At 41.0% G+C, this 24,741-nt stretch overlaps 1 protein-coding gene across 4 annotated transcripts in view; it reads left to right on the top strand.

Annotated features, from left to right (window-relative positions):
* The window catches only part of col4a4 (collagen, type IV, alpha 4), an 83,132-nt gene that overhangs the window by 10,558 nt on the left and 47,833 nt on the right, over positions 1 to 24,741 (top strand). For all 4 annotated transcript variants that reach the window (XM_076282310.1, XM_076282309.1, XM_076282312.1 and 1 more), the window contains exon 4: positions 375 to 446. In XM_076282310.1, coding sequence (XP_076138425.1) covers positions 375 to 446 — 72 coding nt within the window. The remainder of the gene's footprint in view (positions 1 to 374; positions 447 to 24,741) is intronic.

Raw genomic sequence — 24,741 nt, forward strand, 5'->3', positions numbered from 1 at the left:
CCCAGCCACTCCTGCAGACAAAACATCTCTCCTTCCATCTATCTGTCTTTCTCTCTTTCGGTCTCAGCATCGCTCCCTTTTTCCCTATCTGTCTCCCCCGCCACCTCTCGTCCCCTCTCCCTGTACACACACACACACACACACACACACACACACACTCGCATCATGTTTGAGATGTTTCTGTCCCATGATTGCCAGACAGACAAAAACCTGACTTGATTTTTATTTAAATTTATTGATACACTGTTGATACATTGTGATGGGATTTAGCACAAAGCGTTAAATACGAATGCCATGACAACACCAGACCAGATGTATGCACTGTACTGTGTGTGTCTATTTGTCTCTATAGCTCAGACTGTGTGTGTTTGCAGGGGGATCCTTCAGAAGGCTGTGGTGGTAGAGACTGCACCGTGTGCCAGTGCTTCCCAGCTAAAGGAGCACGGGTAAGTCCTACGTCATGAACACCTGAGTTAAGGGCCGTTCACACCAGGAACGATAATGATAACGATAACGATATAAAGATAACTATAGCTATAACTGTAACGATAAAAGCATCCACACTGGCCAACGATAATGATATCCTCCTAGTTAATGAATGTGATGGGTAAAATTTGATGGATTCTGATTGGCTGTCAGCTTTTTATCGTTCTCAAAATTGATCTGAACGTGATCCCCAACGGTATCGTTCTCTGTCTAGTTTACGTGTGGACGTTATCATTGCCGTCATTGTTAGAGCTATCATTCTTGGTGTGAACGGCCCTTTATGTGTATGTACATGTATTTATGTATTGTATTTACATGTACCTTAACCATGATAGAAGGATAAATGTCAGTAATAGTAATGATGACAGATCTAACAGACAGGTAGGAAGGAGGGAAGAGAGGATTCTGATAGACAGTGAGTAGATTGTGCTGCTGATCATCCCTGTTTATTCACTGTAAGTAAGTAAGTAAGTGAATATTTATTTATATAGCGCATTTTTAATGCAAAGAGAGCGCTTCAAAGTGCTCCACACAGCATGCCAGATGGAGCAGTGAAAAACGCCACCGTACCCGCAGCGGTACATAGAAGCAGGGGTATAGCACAAAATCTTAGGCCCTATGCACAAGTTGTGCTAATGGGCCCCCCTCGATCCTCTCTTGGTCCCTAGCCCTCACGCACACATTTACTGGGATTGTGGCATCCATGCATTGTCGTAAGGGTTTCATTGATCAGTAGGCTGAATGAGGAGAGGGTCTAGTTATTTCTCAAAATGGCCAAAAGTGTGTTCCATGAATTCTGTATGTGAGTATTTTTTCTGTTTTTCAAAAATAGTGTTAAAATAGTGTTCTAGATGACTATTTTTATTCAACTTTTTTACGATGAAGTACCACATGCAATAAGAGAGGCCAGCCTTACATTTCACATTAACACCGCAATTGCTATGAATAACAAGATAACGCAATTTGTAACTATTGTAACTCATAGCAACTTCAGCCAAATGGGAGGCCATTGCAGATAGCTACTGAAACCATTAAACTTCAAATAACTCATTTTAGTTCATCATCACTGTAAACCATCTGACAGAATTTCTTGAAGCTGACACGTTTTTGTTTCACCCCAAAGCACCACATAAAAATAATTTCTCAGCCTTTCGCTTAACACCAGCCTGGAGACATTAATGTTATGGCAACACAGAAGATAATCTGAACAGTGATCAGTTAGAGAGACAATGAACGCAAACGACCTTTAGAGGGGACACCTCCCTCAGACTGTGCCTTGAGTGGAATGAATACACAGCATTCTTGTCAGGGTACAAGTGCACGTGCCCCCTCGGATTCTTCCTCCCTGATCATTTTTTTAATCACAACTTTGTTCCTATTATGCTCCATAATAATTCAGAGCAAATAATGACTCAAACGTATTCTACTTGTTGTGAAATAAACCGTACCAAAATAGCTGAAGACCGGTTAGCATCAGCCCTTTTCTTAAAATTAGTGTCTCTGTATGTTCCTGTAGCAACTCACACGCACATTGAGCTCGCAATGTTTTGGTTGTGTTGAACTGTTTGAACAGTTACAGTCAATGGTGTTGAAGTGGAAAGCAATAAGGCTATAGGCTAAGCAATAAATCAGCATTGAATTAGTTATCGGATGATATTAAAAAGTAGCAGAATTTTTGTGGTTGACCTGAAAATTTTAATTTGGTGATTAAAAAGTTTTGGATTTCATGTTGGCCGCGAATTTGGCTATAGTTTTGCTATAGTTACTGCCATACAAAACTAAACCACAGTAATGTTATCTAATGGGCTTTGAGACATCTGATTCTTCTGATTGTTCTGTTTTGTCTCCTGGTTCAATTGTTTCCAGATTCATATAAACGAGGGTGTTCAATTTGCATTAACTACAAAATCCAACCTAATAACCAAGGCATCGCTTTGATGTTTCTCCATTTCTTGTTCTCTTCACGTATCAGGCAGCAAATCCAAATGTAGTGAAAAAGGATACCGTTCAAAAACTACAGCTACAGTAACATAAAAACTGCAATGGTAGCCTTCTGTTTTTAAAATGGGTGTAGGTGTGTGTGTGTGTGTGTGTGTGTGTGTGCTTTTGAATTTGAGATTACAGTTTTCTCTATCAATCCATGTGTTTGACATTAACTTACAAAATAGATACTTTAGCTTAGTCCTCACTCAGATATAGGAGGGTTGCTTGCTGTGTTGTCTGTCCCTCCCAGACTGCATTGAAATGGTTACATTACATTACATTTGACTGACGCTTTTTAGCCAAAGTGACTTAAAAGTTTAAAGATTTTTCAAAACAATTCTCCCAACAATTCTAGAACAATTTAAAACGTAGAGTACAATAAGTGAGTGCTGTTTTTATACAGTTAAGTGTCAGTTCTAGTCAGGTGATAAGCCTAGTGTTAGAATTAAAAGGGTAGTTGTATGTAGTGCTACTGTGTTGTCTGTCCCTCCCAGACTGCATTGAAATGGTTACATTACATTACATTTGACTGAGGAAGGAAGGAAGGATGGACAAATAGAGAAATGAGATGCACCCCAAGTCTCCCACTAAAACTACTTCATGGCTTTACAGTAAATAGCTAGTCGGTAGCTACCAGGTGAAATAAGCAAGCTGATGTCCCCTTTTTGTTTGTGAAAGTGTACTGCAAGTCACAGGCAGCACATCGCAACAGTAGCGAGAGTTGTTCTGCTGTGATGGCTGGCTAACAGTGTTCTGTATTATGCTGTGCAGAGTAATGGAACCTCGTGGATTACAGTTTGGTGTGCAGTAGAGACCTCACGTACAGTAGCATGTGCATCACTTGTGCTCATGCATATAGTTGAAGGTTTGACCCGACCGTAGTCCATTTACACTTATGACACAGGTGACAGGATACAATCGGGGGGTTTTATGAAAAAAAAAAAAAAAATCATGAAAGCAATCTTCTTTGTGCTCAGGTGATATTATTTACTCTATGTTCACTATGATCAGCTCAAACACACACAAAAAATGCAAATGCTTATCAGAGCAGCAGTTCTTCATTGGAAGACATGGTAACTGGAGGCAAGGAAAATTCTTTGAGATTTGAGACACTGGGACAACTTTGAAAAAAAGAGTAAGGCCACAGTAAGGTAAATAGTCATTTGTGTGTGTGTGTGTGTGTGTGTGTGTGTGTGTGTGTGTGTGTGTGTGTGTGTGTGTGTGTGTGTGTGTGTGTGTGTGTGTGTGTGTGTGTGTGTGTGTGTGTGTGTAAACAAAATTGAAGTAGACTTCAAAAGCTTTTGAATTTGAGATTACAGTTTTCTCTATCAATCCATGTGTTTGACATTAACTTACAAAATAGATACTTTAGCTTAGTCCTCACTCAGATATAGGAGGGTTGCTTGCTGTGTTGTCTGTCCCTCCCAGACTGCATTGAAATGGTTACATTACATTACATTTGACTGACGCTTTTTAGCCAAAGTGACTTAAAAGTTTAAAGATTTTTCAAAACAATTCTCCCAACAATTCTAGAACAATTTAAAACGTAGAGTACAATAAGTGAGTGCTGTTTTTATACAGTTAAGTGTCAGTTCTAGTCAGGTGATAAGCCTAGTGTTAGAATTAAAAGGGTAGTTGTATGTAGTGCTACTGTACGAGAGAAGATATTCTCTGAAAAGCAGGGTCTTCAGGAGTTTTTTGAAGATGGAGAGGGATATCCCTGCTCTAGTAGGAACTGGTAGCGCGTTCCTTTATATGGTATGTTTAGCAGCCAGAATTTCAAAATTTTCAGGGGGAGAAACCGCCTGATCCACTCTAACAGTAAGTAAGTAAGTATATATACTCTTTTGATATCGTGAGGGAAATTTGGTCTCTGCATTTATCCCAATCCGTGAATTAGTGAAACACACTCTGCACACAGTGAACACACAGTGAGGTGAAGCACACACTAATCCCGACGCAGTGAGCCACACCCCCCATCAGAAAACAATTGCAACATCCCTGATTGTGCCTAACCCCCCCCCCCCCCCCCCCCCCCAGAATTTTGGCTTGAATGACGCCCCTGTCCCCCTCCGCTGGAGTTCAGTCTAAATGCTTGATTTAGAGTGCTGACAATAAACATGTTTGGCTTGGTTTGGTAGAGCTGGCCATGGTGCTGGGGATGCCTATGGTGGAGATTGCGTGTGAGCGATGTCTGCTGACATCCCCTATAAATAAGTGGGTAATTTGAGCTTAGAGCTATGAGTGAAGTTGAAGAGAATCGGGAGGTGGAGGTGGGTTTGTACCTGTTTTCACGTGTGGCATAGCAGACGGAAGGATGGTTTAAATCTCCTAGAAAGCAGAAAAGTGATGCCTGTCAATCATCCCTGTGGGTTCCTCCAGGACTTTGTTAAGAAAACATCACTTTTTGCAGTGAGGGGTGTCTTTACCATCGCCCCCCGGTAGAGATCAGGTCTGTCAGCTCACATAACTTCTAGTTAGATGGTTAAAGCATGGTGTTCATTTAAAAGGCCTTTTTTTGAAGTACTGAATGTGCTGAATTAGCCTGGCCCCGCCCATAGATCTCCTTTCAGGAAGATTCTGGTCTGGAACATGATAATTCACTAACGTTTCCCTCAGACAAGAAAAATGTCAGGCCAATCAGCAAGGAGAGGGGAAGACGAAACGGAAACTTATTGTGCTAAACAGTAGCAGCAACACCTGCAAACATCAAAAAATGCAGTTGGAAAAAAATATTTACAGCAAAGGTAGACCCACGTACATTGTTTCCTGACTGTTTATGCTGTTTATTGTTAGTTTGTAAAGTTTAGGCCAAGTAGGAAGTAACATTAGGAATCTCTGATCAAAGTAATTAGTGAGGCTGGTCCAGTGATTTCAAAGTTAGTTCTACTACATGTCTATTTGTACTACTACATGTCTATTTGTTGAATGTACAGAGTTTAACACCTACCTAAGTCAAATTCCTTGTATATGTAAGTATACTTGGCCAATAAAACTGATTCTGATTCTGTTAGTCCATGTTGAGATGCAAGTGTTGGAAAGGAATCCCAATTGTGAGTCACCAGACTCTATTCACCTCAAGTCTGGAGTATAAAGGCTGCCATTTTTGCAACTGCTGCTTTGTCGGGCATGTGAGACAGTTAAGATGAGTTCAGAAGCAAATAAAACAGATTTGGCAGATAAGATTTGGGGATAGAAGAAGGTTGGGGCGGAAGGGAAGAGAGAGAGGACAAATGGAGTTTTAAGTGGTGTGTTTAGTCTTCTGTGCTTATCAGACGTGCTGATACTGGAGATGTAGAATTGGAACTGACTTGATGAGATGTAGACTGTGTTGTTTGCTCTTGTGCACGTGGTGGACTACTGTGTGTGTGTGTGTGTGTGTGTGTGTGTGTGTGTATGTGTGTGTGTGTAGGTGTGTGTTTGTGTGTGTATGTGTACTAATACAAGTGCAGTATAGTAGGTCTATAGAGCAGTAAACCTCAGTGTGTTAATAAAGCAAAGAGGATTAGCTACAGTAATGAGATTAAATCGCTACGGTAACAGTTAGGGATATCTCCCCCTGCCCCAGTCACACTCCACACCTATCAACAGCTTTGAGCACACACACCCACACATATACACACACACACACACACACACACACACACACAGGCTCACACATAGGCACACACACACAGGCACACACACACAAACACACACACACACACACACACACACACACACGCACACACACGCACACACAGACACACACACAGGCACACACATAGGCACACACACACACAAACATGCACACACGAACATACTCAGACACATCTGCACACACACATTCACCCTTGCTACCCTCAGTCAGCACACTGACCCACTTCTATGCCAGTGTGACAAGTCCAAGCATGCATTAATGCTATATCTATCACAGCTCTTTTAGAGCTGCTTGGCTTCCTGTGTGTGTGTGTGTGTGTGTGTGTGTGTGTGTGTGTGTGTGTGTGTGTGTGTGTGTGTGTGTGTGTGTGTTGGTATGTGTGCATATATTTCACAAGTGAGGGGAGAAAATTATTGCATGTACAAACTCCTCCTTTCTTCCTCCTGGAATTTTAACATGATTGTGTGTATGTGTATGTCTGGGTGTGTGTGTGTGTGTGTGTGTGTGTGTGTGTGTGTGTGTGTGTGTGTGTGTGTGAATGAGATATGGAGAAATAAAGACAAACAGGTAAGGAAAGGGGGAGAAAGGGCATATTTAAATTAAAAAAAGAAAGTAACAAAAAGTATTCAAAAAAGTTGGACATTACCATTGAGAATGGGTCAGAACTTTTCAAAATGTATCTAGTGTGCCATCATGATCCATATCATAATGCTGCATCTTTGCAAGACACACACATACACGCACACGCACACACAAACACACACACACACACACACACACACACACACACACAACTAACACATACTAGGCTATTCTCTTCTCTGTAATCAGGTGCAAAGTAGGTACTCCCACTGCCAGTGGAGGACCTGTGCTATCCCACAAATCTCAGGAATGTGATGGGATGTGCTCTCGTAAATTAACTACCTTCCAGAGGTTTTCATGAAGGACAACTGCCACCCACACAAAGACATTGGCCTTTCAGAGACGGACACTTGGTCTCACACACTCAGGCACCGCCCTGGTCAGTACAATGGTCCACACTCTGAATGGTCCACACACACACACACACACACACACACACACACACACACACACACATACGCACAGAGTGCTATTATTACAATTCTTTGAGGTGTGATACAACACATTTGACATGATCTCTCATGTCAACTCATTTGTGGTTGCACACCACCTGCCCAAAGACACTCATTATTTTCTCCTCTCTCTCTCACACACACACACACACACACACACACACACACACACACACACATCCACACACACACACACACAGAAACACACACACACACACCCATACACAGAGATAGAGAAAAAGAGAGAGGGAGAAAGAGAAAGAGTGAGAGAGAGAGGAAGAGCACAGAATGTAAAATTAAGTATCCAAGAAACACTGCACACATGAGTCTGCTTATAGCTTAGTTATTGGAGGCTTACATCAACTTAAGTGTGTAAACAATGCAGTATCAGCTAAGCCTACACAGCCACACACGCGCGCGCACACACACACACACACACACACACACACACACATGGTCAGTGCAACAGAGACTATCTGCATGCATGTACTGTATAAGGTCATTGTATTTCTATATATTACTATTTGTTGCCAATTTCAATATATGTGTGTGTGTGTGTGAGTATGTGTGTGTGTATGTGTGTGTGTGTATGTTTGTTTGTGTGTATGTTCATTTTTCTGTGTGTGTGTGTGTGTGTGTGTGTGTGTTTGTGTGTGTGTGTGTGTGTGTGTGTGTGTTTGTGTGAGGTGATGCTGTAGATGTGATGAGGAGCATTGTCATTCCTGCAACTGAGTGATGTGCATTCCCGTGTGTCATGGCCTCAGACACAACGCCTGCCACTTTGATCTTAACCTTTCACCTGAGACATCACAGCCTGTTGTTTTGGTTGTGCCTGACCTAGAACTGTGCCACTGAAAGAGAAAGATTGACACTTGTCCTCTCTCTCTCTCTCTTTCTTTCTCTCCCTTCCTTTCTGTAAGGTTTTAAACTATATACGTCTCAATACAGATGCATTCAAAAAATCTTTCCCAGTGCTATTGGACCTTAGTGCAGCATTTAACACTGTTGAGCACACTGAAGTTATTATATTTTGTAAAAAGGAGGAAGGACTTAGGGTTGACACTGCCCTGGACATAAAATACCTCAAAGCAAATTATATTGTTAAAAATATTGGTGTCATAACTATTGCAAAAAAGCAATACATTTGCTTTTTACCCCCTCATAAACATTGGCAAACTCAGAGGTCTGATGTAAAAAACATGATTTAGAAAAGCTCATGCATGCATTTATCTCCAGCAGGGTTGATTACTGCAATGGGCTTTTCACAGGCCTCCCTATAAAGACTAACAACTTCAGGTGATACAAAAAGCAGCAGCTAAGGTTCTCACGAAAGCTAAAAGAACTGACCACATACCTCCCATACTTAAGTCTACACAGGCTTCAGTCACAGAATTGACTTTAAAGCACTATCCCTTGTAGGGGTGTCATGATTCTCCAAATCCTCGATTCGATGAAATTTTCGATTTTAAAGTCACGATTCGATTCGATTTTCGATCTTTTTTAAATATTACTATTAATGCATTCCTTATATGTTATTTACTCTTTTTGGCCTTTTCCTTTTCTTTTTCGGGGGGCTTTTATTTTGAAACCGCTTTGAAACCGTTCCAACCATGAGGTTGTAATGTAAACAGAACTAACTTTAGGCTAAAACAGAGACGTGAACATAGTAAAATGAAACAACACAGAATGTTAATTTGATTGTTTCAGCACACTCCGAAGAGACATCATGGAATATGTACTTATAAATGTGCATTTTAAGCCTTAAAGGAACACGCCACCCAATGTCAGTAGTAATATATGTTCTTACCTTAACTTTCACGAGTTGAGTCATACCTCTCCCGTGTCCGTACGTGCACTCAAACGCTCTGGTGCGCGGCTGGACTGTGTTAGCATGTTGCTATGCTAGCGGGCTTTGACGGCAACTAAGCGTAGAAGTAATCAAAAACATCCACGTTTTACCGACTTAAATACAGTTGCACGAGTAGTTGATAGAAATGCTACGGCCACGCAACGTGAAACGTGGCGATTTTCCAAGCGAATAAACCGGAGAACTACAATGTGTGGCGCAATAGCACTTGGGAGTACTTCGACCTAGCGTAGTAGTATTGTTAACACCTAATTGTAGATCCTATCCACCACAGAGTTTAGAATCCATGCTGGATCGACCCTCAGCCTCTCCCTCCCCTCTGAGCGAGAGAGAGGCACACACACTAGAGATGCGCTGATGGGCTATTATTTCAACCATAACTGCATAGCAAAACTTATCATCCATCAGCCATCCATCAACACCAAAGTTTTTTGACCAATTTTCGAAACGGCACCCGCCCACCATCCGCTGGTTGTTTTAATGTAGGGGAGAACTGTACAATTGTAACAGCGGTACAAATGTAACAGTGTTTTATTCTCAAGATATGGTGTACGGAAACGTAAACAGACACATATCATGTAATTATGTATAATCTTACAGCCATCCAAATATGAATGGTCTACTATAAATACGACCAGAGATATTAAGCAAAAAGGTGCAAAATTCAAGCATCGCGATTTTTTATTTATTTTTAACCGCAACTGTTTGTTTAAGTTTGCTTTGTGAAATTTGAGCGTGTGGACTTCAATCACATGTCATTCATATCTTCAGTCCCTCTGTTTCAAGTTAACATGAGTCCTATTTGATTTATGTAGTCACAGCACATGCAATTAAATGAAAATAAAAACATGACCTGTGCGGGTCAGTTGTAACACCAGTCTCTATGGCAAGATGAACTGATTTTATCGCGAATGCACGAACATTCTCATTGCGAGTTATGGATTATGATTTTTGTGCCGCCATCACCCAATTAAAGTTAACACAGCAACTTGAAATATCACTGTTGGACCAAATGCTTCAGACATGTAAGAAATAAGCAGTTTATCAACTATATTTACTGGTTTTATCAAGTGGATATGGCCAAAATAAGCATATTTAAAGGTTATTGTGAGCTAGCATAACACCGTAATATGGTCTGCAATGGCTAATCAATAATGCAATAAATTAGCTTTAACAGTCATACATTTGGACTTTTTTTCTTGATTTTATATGAAAACAGATGCTCTTTGTTTAACACAGCACTGTTTTGTGTTAAAATATGTTATAGGATTTTAGTGTTACATTCATGACGCTGTTACAACTGTACCGCACTTTTTTATGGCTGTTAAGTTAAATTATTGACAAACTATAACATATTTTTTAAATTCTGTTTCAACTTTCATGGAGTAGACATGTACGACTCTGTTCTGGTCAAATTTCACAACTCTCAAGTCTATCGTCTTTGTGTAAATCGAGTTTGAATTGGAAAAATAAAAAAGTGTTACAATTGTGCCGGTTCTCCCCTAGGCTATATGGGTGATGCAGCGCTGCTGACGTGAGGCTAGAAAGCCCTTGCCTGTTCTAGGAAGACTGATCCAATGCAGCAAATATATTAAAAGGCTAAAGTCGTACATTGGCTATGTTGTAGCCTATCCCCAGAATATCAGCAGCAAACTCAGTCTCTGTCTCGCAAAACAGTCTCCAAATAAAACGCACATCGGCCTGTTGCCTTTTCTGCCAGCTTGTGAAAATATATCGTCCAAAATGCTTCATTGCATTGCATTCTCCACATCTTTAGCTACATTTTCATGTACCACATCAGCATTTTTGTTCAGTGAATCTTTTGTAAATTGCTTTACAATTACCGTCGGGCCTATAGGCCTATTGCCTGGCTTGCCTCAGCTTCGGTCACGTCCTTTTACAATTTTATCATTGTAATAAAAAACGCAATTTGCCACATAATTTCAACATGCTCCTGGCCTACTAATTAATGCCTATTGTACTTTATTTTTTGCAAAAAGAAAGAAATCCTTGATAAAATAACAAGTCATTCACATTATAGGCTACTTTACACACTGTTATGTCAGGGTGACTGAAAGCCTGTTCTGAAGACTCCCATTCATTTTGACTGCACGAGCGCGTCTTTTTCAGACAGACAGCGCAATTCATTTTAAAGCAATTTACAAAAGATTCACTGAACAAAAATGCTGATGTGGTACATGAAAATGTAGCTAAAAATGTGGAGAATGCAATGCAATCAAGCATTTTGGACGATATATTTTCACAAGCTGGCAGAAAAGGCAACAGGCCGATGTGCGTTTTATTTGGAGACTGTTTTGCGAGACAGAGACTGAGTTTGCTGCTGATATTCTGGGGATAGGCTACAACATAGCCAATGTACGACTTTAGCCTTTTAATATATTTGCTGCATTGGATCAGTCTTCCTAGAACAGGCAAGGGCTTTCTAGCCTCACGTCAGCAGCGCTGCATCACCCCCTACATTAAAACAACCAGCGGATGGTGGGCGGGTGCCGTTTCGAAGATTGGTCAAAAAACTTTGGTGTTGATGGATGGCTGATGGATGATAAGTTTTGCTATGCAGTTATGGTTGAAATAATAGCCCATCAGCGCATCTCTAGTGTGTGTGCCTCTCTCTCGCTCAGGAGGGAGAGGCTGAGGGTCGATCCAGCATGGATTCTAAACTCTGTGGTGGATAGGATCTACAATTAGGTGTTAACAATACTACTACGCTAGGTCGAAGTACTCCCAAGTGCTATTGCGCCACACATTGTAGTTCTCCGGTTTATTCGCTTGGAAAATCGCCACGTTTCATGTTGCGTGGCCGTAGCATTTCTATCAACTACTCGTGCAACTGTATTTAAGTCGGTAAAACGTGGATGTTTTTGATTACTTCTACGCTTAGTTGCCGTCAAAGCCCGCTAGCATAGCAACATGCTAACACAGTCCAGCCGCGCACCAGAGCGTTTGAGTGCACGTACGGACACGGGAGAGGTATGACTCAACTCGTGAAAGTTAAGGTAAGAACATATATTACTACTGACATTGGGTGGCGTGTTCCTTTAAAGTAACTTTGGACTGTAATTAGACCATCTTTTCACTTGCTAAGTTGAGTAGGCTAAGTTAGTTTTAATTGACGTGAATGAACGAATACTTCCACACCGGTGATTTCAAAGTAGCAAGAGGGGCTTTGATTTCGGTAGGTTGATGTGGGCCTATATTTTAACTGGCTGCAGCCTAAAATTAGAGGAGTGTTGACGCTGCAGTTCAGCACGTGCATACGTGTTTGTGCGTCTTGGCATACATGCTGGACGTGACATTGGGGGTGTGGCTGCATCATCGATTCTACTTTTAAGTTCGAAGTTCGAGATTGAGATGTAATTTCGATCGATTTCGAAATAAAATCGAAATCGTGACACCCTTAATCCCTTGTTTATAAATCACTAAATGGAACAGGACAAAATTCAAACATGCTTCATTAGTACACACCTTCCAGACTTCTCAGGTCTCAGGAGAAAACCCCTGTTAGTAAAACCCGGTGTTCACCCATGGTGAAGCAGCTTTTAGTTTCTATGCTGTTCAGCGCTGGAGCCGAGCTTTTGGACATCAAAAAGGTCCAAGGTATACAGTTTTAAATCTAGGCTTAACAACAAACTGTTCTCAGGTGCCTTCTGCTAACTGATCAAATGCACTCCCTATTATCACCAAGATACAAATTCTGAATCTGTCTTTTAATTATTCTACCTTGTGTCTTTTATGTTTTCTTTTTAATTATTATGCACTTTACTTTTTAAATTATTTGTTAACTATTGCCCTTTTATGTTTTTATTTACTATTACTCTCTTTTGTTTATGTAAAGCACATTGAATGACCCCTGTGTATGAAATGTGCTATATAAATAAACTTGACTTGACAATGTCAACAAGCAAGGGAGGCAAGGGAAGCTACATTAAGAAGGATGAGGAAAATGCATCCCCTGCTGCCAAACGAAACTCCACAGTGTATATTGTTGATTGTGTTTCAGCTTGGATGTGTGAATGGTTTTATTCACAAGGTTCAGACAAGTACGTCAAAAGGTGAAGCGACTACCACTGAGCATACGTGAGGAGGTGTCAGCGGAGCTCAACCGCTTACTCCAAGAAAATATTATCGAACGTGTGAATGTATCTGAATGGGTCAGTCCCCTAGTAGTGGCACGAAAACATCCAGGATGGCTGTGATTGGGTGTTGACCTCCGTGAACCAAGTAAGAATGTAATCATGGACTGCTACCCTCTTCCTCATATGAAGGACTTGTTCTCAGCACTAGCGGGCGCCACACACTACAGCCAGATTGATTTGAGTTCAGCCTACCATCAACTACCTCTGCACACTGAGAGTCGCGACTTAACTACTTTTATAACACATGATGGCCTCTTCCGATTCACACGTGTCCCATTTGGCCTTGCGTCTGCACCTTGTGCCTTCCAGAGAATGATGCAGACAGTCTTGAAAGACCAACCAGGAGTGCAGAACTACTTAGATGATATAATTGTGTACGGAGATTCAAAAGAGGAGCATGGCATGAACCTATGAGTGGTCCTTCAGCGTCTCATAGATGCCAACCTCCAGATTAACTTTGAGAAAAGTTCTTTTGGTTAAACTAGCATTCTCTTTTTGGGACATGTCATCTCCAAAGAAGGCGTAAGCCCAAGGCCAGATCATCTGAATGCTATTGCCCCTGCGCCAAAAGACATGGCAGCGCTATACTCCTTTCTGAGATTAACTTCCTGGTACAGCAAATCCTTGCCAAACTATGCTACGCTGGTGATGCCACTGCGACAGCTGCTCAGATCAAACACACAGGCCATGCTACAGTGGAATGATGCAGCAAACCAGAGCTTCATGAAACTGAAAAATGCTTCTGAAAAGTCTCCCTCTGGCTGTCTTTGACCCCAACCTACCTACCTTTATCACGACGGATGCCTCAGATTATGGGTTAGGGGCTGTACTGACTCAGTTACACTCAGACAAACATGAACACATTGTGGCCTTCGCTTCCCGTACGCTATCAGCTGCCAAGAGGAAGTACTCTGCTACAGAAAAACAGGCCTTCGCCTGTGTATGGGCAGTGGAAAGATGGCGTACCTACTTGTGGGGACATAGATTCACGCTTCGAACTGACCACCAAGGACTCACACATCTCCTCAACACTAAAGGCATGAACAGAGCTGGCATGAGGATTGCAAGATGGTCAGCTAGGCTGATGTGTTTCCAGTATGACGTGCAGTACCGGTCTGGTAGTCTGAATGTTTTGGCTGACTGCCTCTCACGTGTTCCCCTCATCAAATGGAAGTGAAATAATCAATTGTGCTTAATAATATAGTGAGATTGAAGGATTTCATTTATCACTTGGTTCAACACTGAACACTGTTGGTTTTTGAACTGAACTGTTTGAACTGTCCAAAGAAAACGTTCACCACGAACGTTCGCCGCTGTTTGGCAAATTTGAATGCACCTAAGCTGACAATATGTTTTTTTGTCTGTTAGTATATTCTTGAATGTTTTTAGTTTTAAAATTTGCATGCAGTATTATCCACTTATGTGACAATGCTTACTTGAATAGGCCTACTATGGTGATATTAAAAGAACTGAACAGAAGTTCATGTTTAAGAAGGTTACAGAGGAAGTCCTTTCCTACAAGCTAAACATTGTTTACACTCACACTGTTACACGTGAACGTAACATGGAGATATGGACTAGGCTATTTCTGTTTGTTATGCACTTCACTGAAATGTGCTGTGGGCCTAGGCACTTGTGCATATTTCTCAATATGACAAGTTCCTTATATGAACTCAAAGATAATTAATATAGGCTATATGAAGTATTTTCTGTTTGTTATGCCCTTTAGGCTGTGTGTGGGCCTACATTTTGCGAATGCACTTCTGCTGTAACATTTATTTCCGTTTATATCTATATTTCTGAAGAATAGTCTACATTGTGTTGCCTCAGTCTGCTGCACATCTTTTGAAATTTGATTTGAGGTAATCAAATAGACCTATGACTTAAAGTTAAGTTAATAAAGTAACTTACTTTGCTTTCATTTGAATCCCAATCAAGATACACTGGTAATAATTGCTTTATATTGTTAGACTTCTGGAAAATGTAGAAATGCAAAATAATAGAATTTTAATTATGTGATAAAATATGTGATTATGATGTGAACTGACAATATTATTATGTCAGTATATTCTTGAATATTTTTCAAAATGACATGCAGTAGTATCCACTTATGTGACAATCTACTGTCATACTATGGTGAGATTGAAGGTTTCAAGGTAATTCAGACATTTATCACTTGTTTTGTATGTATGGAATGTAGGCCTAAATCCACCAGGAGTTAGGTTTCAAAAGAACAGTGAAATGTTGAATAAAGCCTTGTAGGTTCCGTTCATGATGAAGTAGCAAGAACTGTGAGTTTTGTTCTTGTTTAGGAAGGATGCAGAGGAATTCATGTATATTTATGTTGATCTAGCTGTGTAGGGAATCTCAGGTGACTGTCTAATTTCATTTCAACTTTGCATGATCATCATTGTGACATTCTGATAGAGAATCTGCTGTCACTATCATTACCACAGGCTTGGAATCCCAGGAAACACACCACAACTCAGAGACAGATATTTAAGAAAAAAACAAAAATCTTTATTAAGTACAATTCATCAAAATTCCACTCACACAAGTTTTAAGCAAGGGCTAATAGGCCAGCATTGGTCACACAGCACAGCTAGGATCTTGGAACAAGTGAATAAAGCCACACAATAAGCTACAGTAGATTTCAGACACCCCGTCACACATACTGCACAGTAAAACATCAAACAGAGTACCACAGCAAGTTCTGATTTACGGCACACACTTATTTGCACACGTGCCACTAAGGATCCCCAGACCACTACCCGAGACTTTAGCTGCCCACCTCCCAAACCAGAACCCACTCACGCAGGCAGAGAAATGACACACAAGCAAGTAATGAGTAAAAATGTCCGTTCGGTTGGGGTCCCTCCCAACCGAAACAAAAAAAGAAAAGAAACAAAAAAATAAAGAATAAACTGACTCAGTGCACTGGGTGGGCTGGGGAAAATCGAGGACTTTTATCTCGCCGGTTATTCCATAGCTGCAGGAGCTTTATCTTGATACCAAGCGGATGCAGGAGGAGTACTCATATTCTGCCTCGCAGGTGGCCCTTTCCATTAGACTCGTAAATCATCGTACGCCCACCCGTACAACATGTATGAATGAGTTGCTAGGGCGAACGCTGGGGTTTGTAGTCTTTTTGGGAAGAACATGGATGCCACCAGGGCAGCAGCTGTCTCGTTGGTGCTGGACATTGGTCTAGAACACGTCCCTCATTCTCCCTTTAGTAACTCAATTTCGCCTATTTCAATTTCAACAAGTGCTGTCGCGTTTCTCACGTTTTCCGTGAGGGGCATTAGTAGGATGTTAGTCATTGTTATTGTTTTGTGATACATGTAGCCTCTAGCTAACCGGCTGGAAAACAAATCGTTACATTGTATTGCACGCACAGCAAGACCGTGCAATGCATGAATTGGTGACCGGATTAAAGCAGCAATGTAATCTAAAGCAGCAATGTAATCTAGTGTGTAAGAGCATTCCATCGACATTGCATTGCATTGACCAACACAGTACAAATGCAAAGAACATACATGTCATCTCATCTCAACTATGGGCGCAGCCATGTTTGTCGTAAGGTCGTACGCCCACTTCGTGGTACCCTCGAGTACTCCGAGGTAAAGGGGGCGTGCCTGCGTGAAATGCCGCAAGAAAGCTGGGTGATTTACACTTTCCAACTTGGGCGGCAGATTTACGAGTCTAATGGAAAGGGCTAATAGACCTCTGAAGTTCACCTACAAAAAAGCTGCCATCTTTGAGATCCGGTATCTGGCGATTTTTCCCATGGAAAAATAACATGGGGATTATGAATTATCGCACCTGTTAAACTCTCGTGGGATGAAAAAGTCTGAAATACAGACATTTTCCTGAACACACTTTTGTCCTCTGCCTTCGAGTGGATACTGATCTCCGGTATGTGAAGGCGGCACACTTAGATATATGCTACCCCAGAGCTAACTTGCTAACTAACTTAATGGCAAGTTGCATCGCACATTAGCTCTGGGGTAGCAAAAATCAATGTGTGCCGGGGGATAAAAGAAAGGACAAGACAGAAAAGACTGCGCGAAGAAAATGAAAGTATGATGAGGCATATAGGCCAAGGCTTTACATGGATTTGGAGACAGACTCCCCAAAGCCACAATGCGTGGTTTGCAGCGAGGTGCTATCTAACCAGTCTAATGTTCCACCCCACACAGAGTTCATAAACCAGTTGCACATTTTGATTTTGTTATTTGTTACCATGTAGGGTGGCTAATTAAACATGATGCCTGGAATGCGTCAATAGAATGTGTTACGTTTTTATGTGTCGGATGGTGGGGGTATGTGAGCCGAGTCAGGATGTAAAAGGTGGTCCGCGGGAAAAAAAGTTTGGGAACCGCTTTAGACAAACTAAACAGCACAAACTGCATAGCCTAGGGGGCGGGTTAAAACATTTGAAACCAACTTTGCACATGCAAATCTTTAGTCTATATTTTTTATTTAATAATGCTTGCCTGAAATATTGTTTGTCTCTAGTTTATTTATGGATTGGTCTAACCAAGATAATCTTAACATGGGCTCTTAAAGGCTCCTGGGCTGGGCTGTGCTAAAAGTGTCCATTAGGCTGCTTAAAACCAGTGCATATGAATATAAAAACCATTATCTGAGTAGGCTATTATGATAGAAGATAGCCTAAATATATTGTCTGCTTTTAAGAGTAAGCTATCAGCACACATAACATTAGTAATGTAACAGGGCTCAGACGTGGGCCAGACTGTTTAAGTTCTGAAAATGGGCGATATAGGTCAGATTGCAAACACCCAAAGGATCTTACAGTAATGAAAATGGAATATGGATTTTATCAAATAAATTATTTTTTTGGGTAAGGGCAATGGCCCCTCAAAATGTCTGTGTATATCCCTGGTGATGTGCGTACTACTGTAGTAATTAAGACAGTAGCCAATGTGAACTGAAACTGCTACCTGTGTGAAAGTTACAGTTGAATTTATCCGTCACCATTTTGATCCATGAATGCAACCGACATATCAATTGGACGTATGTGTGTGTGTGAAAGAAAAGAGAGAGAGAGAGAGAGCAACATATTTTGTCCATATGTTGCTTAGCCCAAGTTAGTGTGATGGTGAGACAGGAGGAGGTGGGAGGTGTTGTGTATCTGATGTGCTTGCTGGCAAGTCAAACAACTGCCCACCCTTTCTTCCTCTCTCTCTCTCTCTCTCTCTCTCTTTCTCTCTCTCTCTCTCTTCTCTCTCTTTGCCCTTTTAGCTATCTCTCTCTGATGCTTTTTTTCTAGTCCACTGCTAGGCTTTGACAATGACCTGACCATATTAGTCAACTTCCCATTGTGTGTTTTGACACAATGACACAACTTGTTAAGGAGTGTGTGTGTGTGTCCATGTTTGTGTGTGTGTATTTGGACAGCTGTAACACACAGCTCTGCTCCCACACAAAGGCGGGGGTGATGGTGAGCAGGGTTGATGTGGAGGGGATCCGGGGGTCTTAGCGATTAGCACAGCGCTGCGCTCTCCCTCAAAGCCGTCCGCACACAGAGATCAGTCTCTGTCACAAGAGTTTGGCACACGCTCCAGCAGACACACACACACACGAACACACAAACACACACACACACACACACACATCTCTCACACACACACACACACACATCTCTCTCACACACACACACACACACACACATCTCTCACACACACACACACACACACACATCTCTCTCACACACACACACACACACACACATCTCTCACACACACACACACATCTCTCTCACACACACACACACACACACACACACACACACACACACACATCTCTCACACACACACCCACACACACACACACACATCTCTCTCACACACACACACACACACACACACACACATCTCTCTCACACACACACACACACACACACACACACACATCTCTCTCACACACACACACACACACACACACACACACACACACACACACATCTCTCTCACACACACACACACACACACACACACACACATAAACAAATCACATCACACATGCGCACATGGACGTGCTCACATATGCACAGTGCACACATGTAAACTCACACAGACACACACAAACACAAACATACTGTGTCGTCTAGATCAGCAACCCCACTCTACACAAACACACTGATTTCCATGTTCACCTCTACTTACCTGCCTCTGAACACGCCCCGTTTTATGTCTGGAGAATGAGTGTGTGTGTGTGTGTGTGTGTGTGTTTTGCATACTTTCCATACATTTTTAGGACCAATGCTAGTGCTATCAGTGTGTGTGTGTGTGTGTGTGTGTGTGTGAAGAGAGATAGTTTTGTAGAAAGGAACTGCTTCTGGTATTTTAATTAGAAGAGAGCAGAATCTGTCACAAACCAGCTGTGTGAAAACCTGTCATTATCCCGTTTCTAACTTTCCTTCACTTCATGAGAAGTCTGTGTGTGTGTGTCTGTCTCTCTCTCTCTCTCTCTCTCTCTCACTCTGTGTGTGTGTGTGTGTGTGTGTGTGTGTGTCATCCACACATCTTTTATAGTGTTCATATTCTCCACAACTTCTGTTGTGTTAGCCTAAGCTTGTTCTGAAAAGTCATTCACAAATTTCTCACAGCTCAATCTTCCTAGAGAGAGAGGCCCCTCTCTCATTCTCACGCAGCCTACACATATATACATATCAGTATACACACACACACACACACACACACACACACACACACACACACACACACACACACACACACACACACACACACACACACACACACACACACACACACACACACACACACACACACACACACACGCACACACACACACAAGCATGAAGCCTTCCATTTAGTATTATACCAAATTCTGTCCGAACCACCGAATATCCCTGAGTGTCATGGTCTTGCAGTGTTTCAAATATAAGTTCTTAACATGTCTTTTTTAGGCCTACAGTTGCAGTTACATGTTATATACACCCTGTAGGAGGTCATATATTTTTTATATTGCAGTTATATTTTCAGCCTATGGGGGGCAGAAAGCCCTAGGGGGAGAAAGTTCATAATGAATATGTATTGAGGAGCATACTGCCTCTTTAATTGTTGGCTCACTCAGCTTGCTTGTTAGACTGGGTTTCCCCATGCTGCCTTTTTTTTTTATTATTTTATTAGATTTTATTCACGCTGCTAGGCAGCCTGGATTCCATGGACCCGATTTTTACCTCAACAATTTTTACCTCAACGAATGAACCAATCATAGAACGGAGGGGGGACAGCAAGACGATGACGACACACCGAAGCGGTTATGAGCTATGTACGGACGCATTTGATAGACATTCGTAGCGGCAAATAAACGGCTCTGGGCATTTGTAAACCACGTTTTAAATACGAGAAAATGAATGTGTAGTTCCCAGACCCCATCTCAATGAGATGAGGTCTGGCGTTAGACAGGCTACCTGTACATCTTTAGAATGTCAATACAGCAGTGCTGATGTTCAGGTGTATACTCCAGGCTTGATTTGATTTTAGTGTGGACACTGGACTGAGTTGGATTAAGGAAGTGTAAACACATTTTAGTCAATTTAGTTCAAGTGCACACTGTGTGCATGTCCTTGTCCTGGGTTTCACCACTTTGTTTTTGTCATTGCTGCTGGAAATATCACTGGCGCCATCATGTGGGCATCTTCTGTGCATGCAGGACAGAGGCATAATTATGACAATTGAATTGTTACAGTTTTTTTCAACTGCTTACACACTAAATCTTTGCTTGTCACACAATTTTCTAAACATGTCATATCTGCAAAACCATACACTAATTCTCAGTGTTTGACTCAGTTTTCAATTGACTAAAACACATTTTGCAAAACACCACACACAATTTTCTACCTAACACACAAAAATCTAACAGGAAGTAACTTGATTTCGTTCTTCAAACACAACCCATCAAAATGCCACGCTAAATCACCAGTGCTTCACTCTTTCTCTTCACATGTGCAAACACTCTTTACTTTACTGAACACCATCCAATCATTGCCTTAGTATAGGTCTACGAATAGATATACTCTCTATATAGGTATAGACCCTTTCAATCTGCTCCTAGAGGATTTCCGGTTGAAATATTCAGAACCAATGCAGATACTTTGAAAATAGAGAAAATACAGTAATCGGACTTTAGCTTACAATGTTCTACAAAAAGTTGACTTTATGTAAAATTTGTCTTTTTACTCTATTTTTGTTTGTCCCCATGTTACAGTACCATTAGCTCAATACATGTTTCTGTGCCTCCAGAAATGCCTTAGGAACGCTTACTGTAGAATTGTTTGTTTCTGCAGTTGAAAGGGTCTATAGGCCTATACATACTGTACACGACCCCCCCCTCCCACACACACACAAACACACACACACACACACACACACACACACACACACACACACACACTTGTCTTTAGAAAAAAACAAAATCAGTGTTTTCAAAACTCCATGTACATCTGGTGGTCACTGTATTCGTCTTTGCTTTTTTTATTTGCTGTAAAATACTGTATTCACAACAGCAAATTATTTGGGAAAAATCACTATTTTTGGTTTCAATATTGCTTGCATTTTTACTGTGTATTTCAACTTCTCTTTGTTGATACCGTAACTTTCACTCTTGTATGGAAATACATATAGAAAGCCTAAGACAGAAGAGCTTTAGGTTTTGAGCAACAGTGTGTACATGATGTATCCAAAATGTCATATTATGACAAAAGTGTTTGTAATGTGAGGCAAATGTTTGCTTTAAACATGTGTTTTTGACATTTTGAATGTTGTGTGTCATTTTGCTGGAGATTTGGGGCATTTTGCATTTTGTGTGAGCAGTTGTGGGTTTTGTGTGTGGAGTTTTGAAAAATAGACACAGAGTTTTGAAAACGTGTGTAAACAATATTGTAAAAAACTGTAAAGAGATTTTTAGTTTCTAGTAGGCATTACAGTGCTGTTTACTGGATGTTGCTTTGTTTGGACATGGATGGGTAATGTGATTGAAGAAAATCATCAATATTGAAAGTCATGAAAATCAAGAAAACACTGTAATGCAGTGGTTCTTAAACTTTTTGTCTGACGAGCCCCCCAAAAAAACATTGGCTAAATCTCGCATCCCCCTTTTTTCCAACTGGCAAAATTTAGTTTCACTTTGGAAAATGTTACGAGGACGGCAACAGTGGCAGAGGTAGAAAATGTCTTCTCATAGTCAGGCTATGTCAACACCAAAGGCATTAATGTATGGCAGCCTTTTACAATGTGATATATTTTCCCATTGATAACTAGCATTTACATCTTTTTTTAACCCCCCCCCCCCTTCCTTGCCCCCCTCTCTGTCTTTATTTATTTGTTTGTTTGTTTGATTGATTGGTTGATTGTTTGATTAAACTTAATTTATTTATTTTATTTAACTTTATTAATTTAACCTCCTCCCCCCCTCCACATTCACCACTCTACATATAGACACACACTAGCACATACATGGGCAACATACGGCCCGCGGGCCACATCCGGCCCGTGGGCTTTCCCTGACCGGCCCGCGTAAGGTCCGTGAAAGAACAAATAGTCAAGAGCCTAACATAGAGATAATGCACGCAAATCAATATCGTTGCTTTTATTTTGAAAGCGACTGCTATTTGTACGCCCATACATTTGTGCGTGGATGCATACGATGTAAACACCCTCACTGAATTGTGCTGGTGAATAGAATTTATGCTTCTGCGTCGACACAATGCAGTTGCCTTTAAGTCGGCGTAAACCTTTTAAAGTTTTGTGTGTCTTATGTCTGCGTCGCTCACCACCGCAAAGGTTGTCAGAACGAACTCCTGCTGTTTGTTGGCAGGGCCGTTTCAAGGAATTTGGGGGCCCCAAGCAAAATGGACATGGAGGCCCCCCCCCTACTGCACGCAAAGCCTACAGGAACCACCGCATAGCCATACAGTTCACCCACATTTTGACAGTGCAAATACTGCAGTTGCATATATATACTGTGCATTAGTTTTGAACATTTTGAACATTTGAACATTTGCAAAAACACCACCGTACCATAAAATCCAATATAAATGTAAAAAAGTGCACAATAACTAAATCCAACATACTTAAACACACACACTCACATTAACATTTTTTAGTTCTCACAAAGTGAGAAAATAAAACACTGGCATCTTATGCAGAAAAAGGATGCATTGTTCAAACTATAAAGAGTGCAGGTTGTATGGCAATTTAAAAATCCAACATGAATACAAGTACACACACACACACACACACACACACACACACACACGCACATATATAAGATTAACCTTTCAGGCCATCTTCATCAGTGGAGGTAGCCTATCCTTAGGAAGAGCCTGAGGGCTGAGAAATGTAAACAAAGCACCTTGAGGGAGAAAGAAAAGATATGTTAGCATTTCCATATTTTGATATTTAGAAGGGATGCAGCTGCTTTCACAACTACCAAAAACATCCCAAGCTAATGTTATACATTGACCTAGGCCTACTTGTAGCTTAACATAGCATTTAAGCATTCTGCTGTTTGAGAATTAGACAGATGCACCTGGTGCTTTAAAGACAGTAAACAGCTGGCGTGCATGAATACTACTAGACATGAATGTTCCAGTCTGCTTTGACGCACAGAATTTATCGTGTGGTTTTCCTAACCCCCATTTGGTAAATAGATTATCACGGTCGAATAGTTAGTATAGCAGAGAAGCTATGCCACTTTCATCAAAACATATTACAAAGCTATAGCAATGTTATGTCATTAAATAGATAAACAGTGATGGCCAGCTCGGGGCCCCAAGCAATTGCTTGGTTTGCTTGCCTTCTAGCGACGGGCCTGTTTGTTGGCATTACGAAGTGTTAATTTCAAAACGTTACTGGCAGATAGATAGTTTACATTCGGATAACCCCGTCATTGTAACCAAAATATGTCTGAGTTTATTTGCAAAGCTTATGTTAGCGACCTAGTATGATGCTACTACCCACAGGTTGCTTGAAGCAGCCGGCTCAACACACAGGGCGAGTTGACCAATCACAGTTTTGTGCATAAAGTTAAAGCAAAAACATAGCCTACATTTTTAAAATAGTTTTCTTTGTGCATGTTGATTAACTAATGACAGCCTACTATTGTCTGCTCCACATTTTCATAGTCTAATTCTGCATAGAGTTAATTTAATGATGGTAATGATTTAATGATGAAATATTGCTGAGTGTTGATGAAATGGTGGCACAGGCCTATTGTTGTACTGACTCCTTCACATTTTCATGGCCTAGCCTAATTATATAGATATTGTAGTACTTTTTTATATCAGTCTTTGAAAACTGAAAAAAAAATGTCAATGTCAAAAAATAATTTTCGAGAAAGAGGATTAAATACTGGACATAAATTAAATAGCCTATTGCTGTTTTTCCTTTGTCTCCCTCACATTTTCATCTGTTCTTACGAGTAGTAAACAAAACCATATGATTTACTTAATGTTATACAAGA

The sequence above is a fragment of the Alosa pseudoharengus genome, unplaced genomic scaffold, assembly GCF_046254945.1.
Source record: "Alosa pseudoharengus isolate Yale_2024_CS ecotype anadromous, Long Island Sound unplaced genomic scaffold, YU_APseudo_1.1 YU_APseudo_1.1_scf_13, whole genome shotgun sequence".
Taxonomy (NCBI): Eukaryota; Metazoa; Chordata; class Actinopteri; order Clupeiformes; family Clupeidae; genus Alosa; species Alosa pseudoharengus.